The sequence below is a fragment of the Corvus brachyrhynchos genome, unplaced genomic scaffold (assembly GCF_000691975.1).
Source record: "Corvus brachyrhynchos isolate BGI_N302 unplaced genomic scaffold, ASM69197v1 scaffold331, whole genome shotgun sequence".
NCBI classification, from domain to species: domain Eukaryota; kingdom Metazoa; phylum Chordata; class Aves; order Passeriformes; family Corvidae; genus Corvus; species Corvus brachyrhynchos.
Window position 1 is genome coordinate 1,787,800 of NW_008237229.1, and position 14,797 is coordinate 1,802,596.

The window sequence follows — 14,797 nt, forward strand, 5'->3', positions numbered from 1 at the left end:
GCCTGCTCTAATAGCACCTCAACGCAACCCAAGAAAGGGACAGCAGGAAAACAAAACCCAAACTGCCTCCCCTCCCTGCTGCCAATGCCACTTCTTGACACCTCATACCTAGCTGGCATGTAGTTGATTGAAGAAGTTCTGGGTTTCCCAAATGAGCAAGAGAAAAACCTGTGATTTGTCTTTGGATGGCACAAGGTGGTTCCTGAACAGACTGTCCAAGGAAGCAGCCCCAGCACCACCCACAAACAGCCAAAGGTGGTGCCACTTCTCCCCTAACCCTCCTGGGTGGGGACTCCCCTGCCTGATGGTAGGGAGGGTGAAGAATGGCCTGTAAGCACTGCTGGACTCACTGGCAGAATAAACAATGGGAAGGCCAACAGCATTGCCTTCCTGCCAAAAACTAAAACACACAATAAGCCTGGGAAAAGGAAAAAGGGGGGACACCACCAGACATCCCCTGTGGCAGGTGATAAAACATGTTTTCACATCATAAATTGGTTTTTGGTGGTTTTTGTTTGTTTGTTTGCTGGCTTTTTTTTTTCCCCCCCTAGGAATTTAGGCTCATTTTCTTTAGGCCTCAGAAATGGAAATCTCTGGTCCATTTTGAATGTAATTTATGTAGCCAATCACTATCTATGAAGCCTAATCCAGATATATTTAAAGTCAGGCATACATGAGTTGTTCATACATATTGCTGAGTTGCTCATATGTTGATTCAAGTCTTCTTGAAATATCAAAGAAATTTTAGGTGATTCAAGAAGACAATCCAACATAGCACTTGTTTTCAAGGTTTCTTCAGTAGGAAATGTCATTTATCACCATTCTTTCCTCTAGAGAAAAAAACCCAGGGAGTTTTTACAGCTTGCAAGTACAAAAGAATAATAATAAAAAAAGACTAAAATTAGAAAACTATCCAATCTATAAAATCCATTTGGGCAATCAAATTCAGTTTATCATTCTTGCACTTACAGCACTGGATACATGTGAATAAGTGGATTATCATAATTTAAGGAAAAGATCATGACATTTGAGTTTCAACAAACAGATTTCAAGAAAAATACCTTGTTCCTAAATTAAAACCAGAATCTGTTAGCAGATATAGACCAAAAAATGATTAATTTGTTTAAGCTATTTTAGTGATCTGTTCAGGAAACAGAAACATTAGCAGGTGACAAAAATAATCGTACATCATCATAAACAAGATAAAATTAATCAGGATAAACAAGTCAGAAACAACAAATAGACTAAATCTTATAAATATGAACATGATGGAAAAAATCAATGGGCAATTCTTAGAAACAAAACCTAAATTTATTTTTTAAAAAATGGATAATAGTTTACAATCTCTAGGTTCACAGAACATGTAATGTTCTGAAGATGATTCCAATGATATTTAAGAATGCTTGTGTGAGTAGTAGCCTGGGGTTAAGAATTTATTAGAGAGTCAGACACACTGGGGGAGTGTCATTTCTCTGTGTTTTCAGGCAGCAAGTACAGTGAACAGTACCTGCAAATTGGATGAATGTGTTTGGTTTCTTTGGAGTTTTTCTCTAAGCTGTCATTACAACAAGCAAATGAAAGAAGGCAAGGTCTTGATTTGATTACTTGATCGTTGCATTGGGCTTCCCTGACCAGGCTCAGGAAAGGGGAGACAGAAAAACCCCACCGTAGGATAATATGAAATGTGCCTTTATTTGCATGTAAGATTATGTCTCCTGTGAAACAAGGAATTAAGCAGACCACAAAAAATTACATGCAAACCTCAGCAGTCATGTAACCATATGCTGTCTGCTTCCTAACCAGCTCTCCTCGGCCAAGAGTGATGACAGAAACCTGAATTTTGTTCTATACAGAAAATGTACTCCTCAGGATTATAATTTTTTACACTGAGATTAAAAGAAGGCTAAAATGGAATTCCAGAATTAATACAAGTTTGCTTTTTGCTGGTTGATAACATATTGGGAAATACTACATAATGAATAAAGGCAACAGAGATGTGTTCCTTTCAGTGGACTTCAGATGCTGAATTCAAACCTGAGAACTAATAAATCAGTCTTTTGCTGTGTTTGCATCTTTTCCTCCCACTGGTCTGAGGCAGACATAATCTATAAGTAATAATCCCCATGAAATTTGGTGTTAAACGTTTCAGTTTCCTTTTTCTTCTCTCCCTGCACACCTCCCAGTTCCCCCTTTCCGTCAAAATGTACAAACTGTTTCTGAAATAACTTCAAAGCAGCAATGCACACACCTTTGACGTAAGAACTTGAGTGTTAAGAGTGGGAATGACACATCTTTTGAGCTGCATTCAGCACTGCATTGAAATGAAGCTACTTTTCAGCTATTTTTCTATTAGACGAAGTGGGCAATGACTGCCCTGGTCCCTAGCTGTTATCTGAGTACCTCTCAGGTAACTCACTACAGGTGGCTCCCACTTGCTCCTTCTATTCTACCAGAAGGAAAAAGCAGTGTAAAAGGAGACCCCAGGAGCCCCTCCTCTCCTCTTCAGAAGAACAGCAGGCAGATACATGGAGCTGGGCCCTGTGACACACCAACTACACCAGCTCGGTGCCAGCAAAAGTCTTCTCAGGATTCTGCATCCTCCCCATTGCAGGCAGTATGAATAATATAAACCTGCACCGGTCCTTTAGCGCTTAGCAGGAAACCCTTCTCTTTTTCAGCTGGTTTGTGGGTATTTTGTGACAGCAATTCCATCAAGCAGAGAGCAATGAAAGCAGTGAAAAAGCAAGTGTGTGCAAACAGTGATGAAAGCACAGTACAGCCTCTCTGCCTCTAAAATAATGAAAAAAGTAAAAGCACACAACGCAACCGTGTCCAAAATTACTGCTTATCTGCTTACAATCAATATCCCAACCCAACTAATTCGCTTGTACTGCTCATCTAGTGTCTCACATCTACCTAACTGGAATCTTTTAATCATCCCGAATTTACTTCTAAGGACACTTTATCAGATCACTCGGTCACGCCATATGATGCTACTTGCTGAGAACCACATGACTTGAAAATGCAAAACCAATCACATTTGGGAGATGGATAAAGAAACCAGGAAGAGTTCTTCAGTGGTCAGTCAAAACCAACAAATCCAAGTACAGTACAGATTGTTAAAGCTACTTCTTCAAAATCAAAATATTATGGTTATGAATTAATGGATTACAAAATATTGTTTGGATTTAAACAAATGAGGATGTCTCAGAATTCTTAGAACTAAAAGGCAAAAGAAGAAACAGACCAACACAGGCAGAAGGACAGATCTGAACCTTTCCATTTAGCTGGCCATTGGCATATTCGGTTTTATTTCCTTAAAACTGAAGGAACTTTTGGCATATCTGAAAGTAGCAATACTCTTTGAAAACTCAAGTTTGCCTGTTTACGCTGCTATCTGAGGCCCTGGGGACCATGCAGCTTTCAGTGAAGTAAAATATGATGCCATGTACATATGTAATTTGAATCCCAGCAGACAGCTGTAGTAGCAGCACCATACACCACGAGTGTAAGGTTTCACAAAAAGGCTTGAGCTGCATTAACAGCTTGTCACCGTCTCTGATGGCAGAGCCTGTTCCTTCCTCCCTTTCACCCATGCTCATCAGCTGCCCTCCCCAGCCAGCTGTGATCCTCTGATCAGACAGTAGGCAGGTTTAAATCACTAAAAGAGCAGAAAAACCACCTGGCAAAAAAAAAATTTAAGTGTTTGCTCCTGGTTACATGAGTTTAACAAGGTCCTCTTGTGAATAAATGAGCAGGAGTGGCACAGAGAAGGGGGAAAATCACATGCTTAGAGGGGAGCCTAAGCAGTGATAGTCTCTCCTCCCCTCACAACAGTGGCAAGCTGTTTCCTTGGCTCAGTCAGAACAGGGAGCCACGTTCACAGATACGTCACCTGTGAACTGTGTTCCTGTATTACGTAACTGCTGTATTTTTTAAGTTATAGTAATCTAAAACTTTTATATGGTCTTTCTAGTTCACAATATGCCAGCATTTCAGTCAGATGATGCCTTTCTGTGGGGAAAATAACCAGAGGAGGCTAAAGGATGCATGAAAAAACTGAGGATGTGAACTCTGCAAAAGTCCCAGATGAGATGTTTCTACATGTAACTCGAAGGAGGGGAGGTGGTACAAAGAGAATGATTTGGAGACTTCTTTGGGAGTCACCTAGGGGAAATTAGGTAAGAGCTAGCTATCTCCTCTGCTGACAAAGCTTTGAGGCTGATGTTGATTATTTCCAACATCAACGCTGGAAATTTTGGGCCTGAGCATCCTGGAAAGTTAGTGCATAATGAGGAAGGAATGAATTTATTTTCTGGCTACCAGGCTGTCTGACATTGCTGTCTCCAAAGAGGAACAGGTTCATACAGTTGCTGCATGCCCTTACTAATGGCTCCCCAGAGGAAATGTGAAAATTGATACTAGTTAGTTGATGAAGGGTCACCTGTTGAATCCTCTGCACCAGCTATTACCAGCAAACCTTCTTTTGCTAATGAGTAAAGAAGGAAGGTTTAGCCTTTTTGTTAGTGAATGTCTTTGATTTCATAGCTTATGAAGCTTTCACTGTAAAGACACTGTAGAACTGACAGTTTCTTTCTAGATTAATATACATAGGTATATTTAATTTAATCTAGAAAGGTAGATGAGTTCAAAGCTAGTTTTAGGATCCTGGTGAGAAATGAAGTACTGCAAAAGATGGGCTAGTCAAAAAGTGAGTGCAAAGACACAAAAGTCAGATTTATAAATAAATAAATCAGACTTGAAGGTGATGCTGTATTCTGCAATCCTTTTACAAGTCTGGAATAGTTCTGGACCACCTTATTTTGGTTATTTATTTAAGCAGAATTTCAGCACTCTGATGAATACACTTTGTATTTCAGGTGAAATGCCGATGTTTCCTGTACCAAGGCATCCTTTTGTAGCAAGGAAAATACAAGTATTAATAACTAATTCATCTAAATTTTTCATTTTCACTGACCATATCTTGGAAGAATCCCTTCAAGTTTCTTTCTTAGATGGGAATTCAACAAACAGACGGAACAAATTTCACAATAAGCACAAGAACCACATCAGTGGTTAAATGGCGTAAATGGTGTAGCACATTTTACCTGACAAGTCAAAACTGTAAGACATGCTAAGTGGCCGCATTGCTGTAAAAAAAGAAACAAACACAACAAAAAAAGAAAATGATTCAGCTATTAGAAAAGCAGAGGGATAATGAAAACAAAATATTAACTCCACTTGAGACATTTTGGACTCTCTTGCTTAAATCCAAAATGTGTCAGACGTACTACTGCTTTACTGTAGTAAAGCTCAAAGTCTGAAAACTACAGCAGCATAAACAGGACTCGCAAACAGAGCAATTATATTACTAGTAAATTAAGATATTTGGAATTCAATAAATCAAATATCAAACCGAGAGACAAATATCTGAAAAATTTAATATTTTAAAATAAAATCACAATGAAAGAGGAACAGGGAAAAGAGAAAGAGAGAGAGAGGAGAGAAAGAGCTGAAAAAAAAATTGAAAGCACAAAGCCACATTTCACACAAGTTTCAGTGACCTGAAATAAAGATATTTCTAATTTTTTTAAGCATAATCTGCAATGATTATAATTAAACTAATAAAGAGAGACACCCAAGCTAAGCTTGAGCAGTAGTTTTCTTGAAGAGGATGGAAAAAAAGGCCAAACAAAATCTGATTTGTGCTGATTCCTGTTCTTTTTAAAAACCTTAGGTGCACTTAGCCTTTAGAATGCATCTGTAATATTATTCTCTTCTTCCTGGGCCTCTGATAATTTTATTGTTAGATAAGAAAGTGGTCAGATGTTCTTCATTTCTGTAAAGACCTATCTGTATTTCCAATTAAACAGTGTATTCAGAGAGCAGACCCTCAAAATATCCTTCAACTGAAAACAAAACTTCCATGCGCTAATCCAGATAAGCAGGCCAAGCCCAGTGACAAGAATGCGCAAAAGTGCATCAAAACTGAAATCAGCTTATGTGTCTTACTTGACAGGTGATAAACCTGCAAGCTGCTAGAAAGGGCCTGTCAGACACACATACCACTGCCCTAAAAGATGTTTATAAAAAGGTTGTACTGGGACAAGTTTTGCTCATGAGAATAATTTAAACTGGTGCATGCAGTAGGTGGCTGACTCAGAGCTAAATTTGGGAGTCAGGGAATTTTTTCTGCATTCATTAACTAGACATCATCCACAGGTAACAGCTACAGAAACAGTATCTAAATTTCTGTCCAAACTTAGCATAAAGGCAAATACTTCTTAAAGCATAAGGGTGTTTATCACCTGATGCTGAGGTATTGATAAAACCTGAACATGAAACAAAATTTTCTCCAAGCTCCATTAGCTCCACTTGCTTGAGTCACAAATCCATGCTTTTAATTAAAAGGACATGTACCTCAAGGCTGTGCTTGTCTTGATGGCTCACACTGATGATTTTATGAAGTCATTTGAAAGCTCACTCCAACTCCTCTACTCAGACCTCCCCCTTTGTGAGGGCAGTTCAACCCCATTTCCAAAGAAGCTGTAGATTGAGACTGGCCACGGTAGAGAAAATCTTACCTGTACCATGTGTTGTGTAGAGCAGAGGGACAAAGTCTGTGGCTGCTGGGGAGCACATGCCATAGGTACACTCTTACCACAGAGGAGGAGCAGCAAGAGTAGAGCCCTCACTCACCCCAAAAGTCAAGTGCAGTTGCGCTCCTGACTGTATAAACTGAGCAAAAAGGAGTAACTCTGGGACAAGTGAAACACACCTTATGCTCCTGAATACATCACTGTAATGTGCTGGTTTTTTTCTCCTTTTTAACAGCAACAAACATTTCTGTCCAGATGGTGCAAGTGTTCCACATGGTGTTTCTACTTAGATTTATAATCCTTAAGTCTCATTACCCTACATGTTGTTACACTAAATTACATTCAGTGGTCATTTAAACTGTATGGCAGATCTATTTGTGCCACACTGAATGCCACTAACATTACTCTATTCCCAATCTGCACAAGCACATTCTTTTTTAAAAGGAACTTTGGGTGTAACAATCATTCCACTTGTGAGAAAGAACAAAACCTTAAATGTCAACATAAGGAAAATTGTCTTAAAGGCCTTTGGTCTTTTTAGTTCTTCATACCAGCAGTTAATACATACCTGGAAAAAAGCTTGCATGCATCCACTTTTACAACTCCATTAATACGGCATTTATCCAGTCAATTCACTGGATTTAAGAGGAATTACCCAATTCCAAAACACAGAAATTTAATGCTTTTAAAAAAAGTGAAGAATTAATGGAAGACAGGTATCCCTCACCAGAGGCAATGCCTTGAAATCAGTCCAGAAGTCCTAAGCAGTAGTGATTCAAAATTTAATATCAGTTTTAGAAACTGTTTACTAACTGGCCTTGATGCCATTTATATCAGTTAGAAATGGTAAAGATTCATTAGATCAAGTTTGCTGCCCTTGAGACAACATGACAGTTCCCAGAAGGAGACCATTTAAAACACTGAAACTGAATGTTTGAAAGAAAAGCAAGGAATCGTTCCGTATTTTTATAAGCTTCCTACATTTGGAAAGAAGTCTAGGCCTGTGAGAAATGTTAATTGCTACAGCAAACATCAACTGAATCCAGACCAGAAACTGGAAGGCCAAAAAACAATATTCAAAGCATCGTGCTCTTACTAACACACCCAAGCATTCCCCAAACTCCATCAAGCACTTCAAAAACAATGCAACAAAGCAAGACTGATGAAATTGTTTTCTTCAGAGACAATGGGTTGTCACAATCCACTTGAATCTGGTCCAGTGCCTTCGAGCACATGTGGCAAGCACAAATATCTTTCAAAAGGCGGTGACAGAGAGTACGTATGCAGATTTTTTCCACGCTTTTCAGCCATAAGACTTGACATTTGCTCTTTAAAAATTCAGCTACTTCAGTTTTTCTGATACAGATAAATACAGTACTCTTAAAGCAATCTAAGTCACTACGTAGGACTGTATTTGTCATGCTGCTGGCATCAGAACCACTGAACTAATGCAAACTGGTGCATAGCATAGTACTGGTATCATTTCATAGTGGTTTGCTGAAACTACACCGCAGAAATGAAATGCTTTTCAGTGCAAGTCAAATTATTTTCCCATAAAAAGACCTACAAACACATTTTCCATAACTTGGAAAAGGAAACAGAGACTTAGATTCAAAATAAATGCAACAGATTCAGTAAACAAAATAAAAGCAAATTTTAAATTAAATGAAGAAGCTGATGATGCTAACAACAGGGAACAAAGAGAATAAATTAATTAAAAATCGACATGTAAAGAGTACTTGCAGATAGGCAAGGTATACTGCACTAGAGACAAGCAATACCTGTTCCATTCTGAGCAAATCTAACATTAACTGTCATGTGCAACAAGCAACACAATACCATTCCATTTACCTAGTACTTACACTAAAAACTTGAATGGAATCAAGCTGAACCATTCAGTTTCATATTTTAAAATATAACTAAGCACAAAGATTGCATAGCCCTAGAAAAGGCTGTAGGTTCTTTCTTCTTCTGAAGGAGTAATTTTGTCTTCCATGACATCTGCACAGATGTAGCTACAATTGCTGCTTCTTATGTGGGAAGTTTTCTGTGGATGCTGCAGGTAAAAACTGGCCACGTGCTTACCCAGCCTGCTACGCCTTATCTCATCAGGGGAGACTGGACGTAACTTCCTCTCTGCCTTGATCTCCTCCAGGATCCTTTCATGGAGGCTGCGGGGCCGTGGTGGCGTTGGTTTCAGTTTCCTTGCTGAGGCCTTGGGATACAGAGACAATCGTACTTACATTAAGAAGTGCTTCCTTGAAAGAAGATTTCACACTTTTTTGGAAAAAAATGTGGAATGCTGTGATGTGATTTTACATGCGCTCAGTTTCAAACCTCAACATAAATTGAAAGAGGGTTATATGCATCATGATTTCCAGAGATAAAGGGCTGCTGGCAATAACAGCTGTTAATTGGTATGTGCAACATGTTACACACTGTTCTTTTAAGGGATCCTGTTCTATATACAGAAGACAACATTTTTGAAAGCCCAGGCAGAAAATATCGTATTTACATATTTGTTGGAACCAAACATGCTTTAAAAAGACACTGTTTTGTTAGGAATGAAGCCCACTGGATTACATACAGGATTTAATGGAGGTCGCGATCGGATGAAATCCAGGATTATTTCATGGGCACTCTTTTTTAATCGAGGTGGGATGTCACCGTTGACCTGGAAAAGAGAAAGTGAAATATATATATGTATATATATATAGCTTTGTTCCACATTGGTATTCATGCAGATGAGATAAATTGAAAACTCACAACAAGCCTGACAGAGCTGCTGTGTTCTGATACCTGCACCAGACGTAAAACCTCACCAGTCCTAAGCAGAGCAACAATCCATATGCAGAGCACAGGCAAGCAAAAAAAGTATGTAGCAGCTTTTCAGCTTTGCTGATAGCTGCAAAATAACTCCAACTGCAGCAGCTTTAAGCAGCAATATTTAGGATTTTGAATATGATGATGATGAAATCAAACGTCAAGGCTGCAATTGTGTCTATGGGAGAAGTACATTTCCTCGCTGTAAATCCCATATTTCTGTAGAAGAGGGGCTGGGTGGGGGTTGTTTGCTTTTTTGTTTGGTTTTCTCCAGAGACACAGACATTTCTTTCTCTGATACCTCATTTAGATGTAAGACCATATACAAGACATCACAGGGAAGAGTCATCAATTCACTATATGTACAGGATTTAAAGAAGGGAATGGAAGTTTTCCTATCATACGAAGAATGTACAAATTGTAAGCTGGGAATAAGTGTATGGATTTGCTTAAAAAGAAACAACTGCCAGGTTCAGACTTCATAGAGCAGAGTGCCCAAGCACACTGTCAGGCGTAAGAGATCATCCTACGTCATATATATCCTTCTGCCACCTCCTCTTACTGCACAGTAGCTGGCTATCAGCCCTATCCTCCAATGTGACAGAAATTTCCATGACACTATGACACTATATTGCTTAGACCAAGTGTCCCATATTTCAGATTCTTTTTTCTTTTTTAAGGGTCAGTTGCCTTTTTTTTTTTTTTTTTTTTTTTTTTTTTTTTTTTTTTTTTTTTTTTTTTTTTTTTTTTTTTTTTTTGTGGGACTCTACTCATACAAACTCTGTAGCCAAAAAACCTATGTAAAGACACATGTCTGGTTTGCCAAATCACATACCCTTTTGTTAACAAGAAGGATTACTGCCATCACAAAAAGGAGTTTAAATGTCCATAAGGTCACCTGAATATGATCCCTAATTGAACTTCACCAATGCCATGCAGCTTCCATACAAGCTCTGCTCACCTCAGGCATGCCCAGTTTCCAGGCTGAGGCTAAGTGACAGCCTCCCCAAGAAGATTCATCCCTTTACCTCTGAGAAATCAGATGCAGAGTCCCTCCTGGGGAGCATTTAATTGCTTTCCTGAGGACTCCTTCTGGAGATATCCTACCCCAGACACAGTCCAAACTCTATTTGTTCCACCCTCCTTAGTTTCCTAAGAGTGAATTTCATGTTGCTTGGCAAAGAACAACAAGCTGCTAAACTCTGCAACATGCATCATCTGCTTAAAAATAGTGCAGAAAAATTAAAATGGAAAAGGTTTATACTAAACCATGATTTGACATTTCCTGATGAGGAGAATACTATTTTAAGGGATGTGATTGATTTCTTCTGTTCAAAGACTGAGCAACTTTTTGAGGCCAGCGTGCCCTGGAAGATTGTTAATGAAATGAGAAGTCTCTCTTCCCTGAGCTACTGTTCATCAGATGTCAAAGTTGATAGCTGAAGTTGAGAATTATTACCATCAGAACAGCCGTTTTGTAAACTGATAATCTCTGTTCAAACCTTGGGGAACAACCCTCTGCATGACAATAGTCAATAAATAATACATGGCTCTGAGCCTTTCACCTCAGGGCACTCTAGGCCCTGACTTAATGCCACCAGGGTATAATTAGTATCAGTATTACCATCTTACTGGAAAAGGAGAAATGTAGGATTTGCTTAAGTGATTTTCCACAGGATACATGGGGAGCTGGTGGCCAAGAAAGTGGATGTTTTGAAGCCAACAAGCCCCAAGCTGAAGCGCCAGTGGCAGAATCCACCTTCTCATACTTGGCACCCAAACAAGATACTGACATGAAAGATACTGAAGGGAAACTTTTATCCTCTCTGTTCACACTAGATCTATTTATTTACTCAAACTAACTCTCTCTGTAGTGAGCAACTTCAAATGTATCCTTTACTTTTACTTAATTAAAATTCATGGCTCTTGATTAAAGTCTAAATCAGAGACATTGCACAGATGCAGCCATGATACATGCAGGGGAAAAAACCGACAAGGAACAAGTTTATGGGATTTTTTTTTCTCTCCACATACCAGGCTGGCCCCAACTACAAAACAGTATTTGGATAAATATCTCAAAACACAGTAAAACTATCCTAAGTCTTCATGTGTGTAAAACAGCTTTTGTACAACAATATGCATTAAAACTGGCAGTGTGAAGAAAGCTTAACCAATTATTATAAAAATCAAACATAAATGTAGAGATCTAAATAGCTAATGCACACAAAAATCTGCATGTCATCATCTACCAACAACCTGCTACCATCACATTTTAGTATATAAATATGGATTTGCAATTAAAAAAAGAATGGCAAATGTTACTTAGTTACCTTTGGCTGAAGCCCAAAGCTTTAAAAATGGTGATCCCAAACAAGAAACATTGTTGATATAACAACACCTATCACTGACATTCAATTATCTTAGCCATTTATTTGTTTGTTTTGCTAGAAAAGGTGTCAGCAACGAGTAGGAGAGTGCTATCTTTAAATAATAGTCAACAGGAAACTGATATTATTTTGTTCTATCTAGAAATTTTCATTTAAAAGGAAATTGCATGGACACTGAAAATGACAGAGGGGACACACAACATCATTTTCAGAACAGCTCATGATAAAGGTCTGTGGTGAATTACAGTATTGATCAGTAGATATCTATTTATGATTTTGCATTATGCAAATAGGGTAGTGTTTATTTAACACAGTTGTTACACAGCATTTGACACCCTACAGCAAGCACAAGCAGCAGTGTCCAAGAATGAAGTGCTTTGGTACTTCCCATCGTGAGGCACTGTACTCACACTGCTGTTCCTGCACATCGATTGCAGAAACAATTTCATGATACCACATGGTAACCACAGTACTTACACAGAGTCCCTCCTCTGAATACCCCTAAAGCACAATTAGGAACTGTAAAGCTCTCTGCTCTACCTAGGATGACTCCTACACTTCTGTAGAAACATGTATTGAAGGTGTAAAATGAAAAGCACAGTTTCCCTGCTGAAAGCAACTCACCACAACCAAGTCAGAACTGTGTGTAAGAGAACAACAGACTCTACAACACCCAGCTGGACAAACTGGTCAAAGTCCTGTGCTCACATTCTCTATGGCCTGCTTGAAGCATATGAAAACTTGCTTATGAAAATACTCTCTGTGCACAGCTGTTACTGCAATTAACCTAAGTACTGTTAAGATGTTAAATACTGCAAAGAAATAAATTAAGAAACAAAACCAAAACAAACAAACAAACCAACCCCCCTCCCCCCCAAAAAAACCCCAAGCAAAACAAAAAAAAAACATGTTCAGGATTCTCAGTGTAGACATTCAAATTACTGGATATTTTTGATAATAATGGCTTCAACCTATATGCTTAAATTCCCCTTCTGCAACATGGCCAAGCTAATACCAGACTACATGACAGGTACTCGTGAAGAGCCCAAATATGAAGACAAGAGTGCTGGTACCTACAAAGGATGTAACTGCTATGTAACATAATGCTGAGTTTGGAGAGGCCATAGAAGTACCTGAGAGGCATGTATTGAGTCAGTAATGTAGGAGACATCAGTTACTGTTCAATAAGCATTGCTGAAGAAATAAGTGAACGGTGCATATCTTGGAGGGGTGGGGAGATGGGCAGAAAGGAGAGCTAATTGTGAAGCACTGTGAAATTAAAATCTGTAGCTCAACACATATGAGTAATAAAGAAAAATTAAGCCTGCAAGGATAATTTAATTATTAAATGTCTCCATTTTCATGTGTTGACTCTACCAATGTACACAGCTTTTAGCTTTTGTGGGAGTGGGTGCTCCATAGGTGAAGAAAGCTATTAAATCTCTCTAAGGTAGATACTTAAAGATTATAAAATTCTAGAATGAAAGCTATCTTGCTCCCACAACAATTGCAGCAACGAGGACTCTTGCCTCAGGATAGAAAGATGACAAATCTGAAATTATTTTCAGATGTACTGAAATAGAAACGCCAACGTCACTGAAACAAATGAAACCAGTTATTTACCAAAAGCCCAGAATTTGACATTTTACATCTTCAAAACATTTCAAATATTTGCACTATAACAATGGGTGAGAACAGGAAGCTCCAGTTACTGCTGTCAGTTAGCACAGCAAGCTGAAACACCAAAATATGGTCTAACAGGAACATCTGTTCCTTCCTTAATTTCTACTCACAGTAGTGAGCAGTCAGGGACAGATCAAGCTACTCTTTTAAACACAGCATCAGATTAATAAAAAGAACACTAAAGATTTAATGTTGCACTTCATTTACTTAAAAAAACTACTTATTACTTTAAAATTTTATTTAACCTCTTGTTATCATTAGTAGGATATGTATTCACACAAGCAACCAAGTCTAAAATTACTACCCACAAATTTAAAGCAATAATTACATTTAATACAAATTTTGTTGAACATCCATTTTGCATGATAGAAAGAAATCCATCTTTCCTAGACTGCTTTAAAATTCAGATTCAGGATCCTCAACCTTTTCTCCTCTTCTCAAGAACCACAAGGGTTTCTGCTGATGGGAGTCCATATAATCAGCTTCAACTTGTGACAGTCAGCTAGAAGATGCTGTATCTATGTAGTATAACTAAACTTGCAGTTCTGTGTGAATCCTTCAGGTCCCACACATTTCACATCATGCTGCACTCTTATTTTTGAACATGCTTAGCACAATCTTCAAGCAGACCCTGCAGCAGGATCCAAATTACTGAATGTAAGGCTTCCAGTAAGAAAGTGATTTTTGTAACGTAGTGTCATCAGCAGTTGTCAGACTAAGCCAGCAATTGCATCACAGACAGCCCTACAGGTACTATACCTGCAGCTGATGGTTACCTCTATTTGTATTTATGCCCAGAGTTCACTTTGGACAATCTATCTAGAAGACAAGATAGCAGGCCAAAAATAGATGCTTGTAGGGATTTTACACAGAGCCAGAGTCTGGATGAGTGGAGCAGCAGCTGTGCCCCCAAGATGTACCACATAATGAAGGAAATCTCTTCTGAAGAGGCAGGAGCTTGCTTAGCAGAAGATGAATTAAAAGCTAGTCTTACAAAAGCAAAATTAGATGACCCAGGGGCTCCAATTCAAACAAAACTACTGTCCTGATTGCATACAGTAATCAAGGTCCTGAGGGGACTACTCCTCTGTTGCAGCGGGTAGTAGAACACTTAGCACGGTTCTCTGAACAGTTAGGGCAAGACAGATAACATCATTACCTGGGTATGTATTTTACCCTACTGATTTAACATTTAAGCAACATCTGCTGCAGAAAATACATACAATCGGATAGTCTAAATCCAGATCTTGATTAGGAAAGTATTTTCAGCTCAAACATAAAAAGCATTAATACTACACACTTTCT

The 14,797-nt window shown here is 38.6% G+C and overlaps 1 protein-coding gene across 4 annotated transcripts in view; it reads right to left on the minus strand.

Moving 5' to 3' along the window:
- SPIRE1 (spire type actin nucleation factor 1) overlaps positions 1-14,797 on the minus strand; it is a 116,190-nt gene that overhangs the window by 22,660 nt on the left and 78,733 nt on the right. For 2 of the 4 annotated variants that reach the window (XM_017729466.1, XM_017729464.1), the window contains exons 6-8: positions 9,187-9,273; positions 8,685-8,814; positions 5,109-5,150 (exon numbers count right to left, since the gene is read on the minus strand). In XM_017729466.1, the coding sequence (XP_017584955.1) occupies positions 5,109-5,150; positions 8,685-8,814; positions 9,187-9,273 (259 nt within the window). The remainder of the gene's footprint in view (positions 1-5,108; positions 5,151-8,684; positions 8,815-9,186; positions 9,274-14,797) is intronic. The other 2 variants (XM_017729467.1, XM_017729465.1) reach the window with 1 other exon arrangement.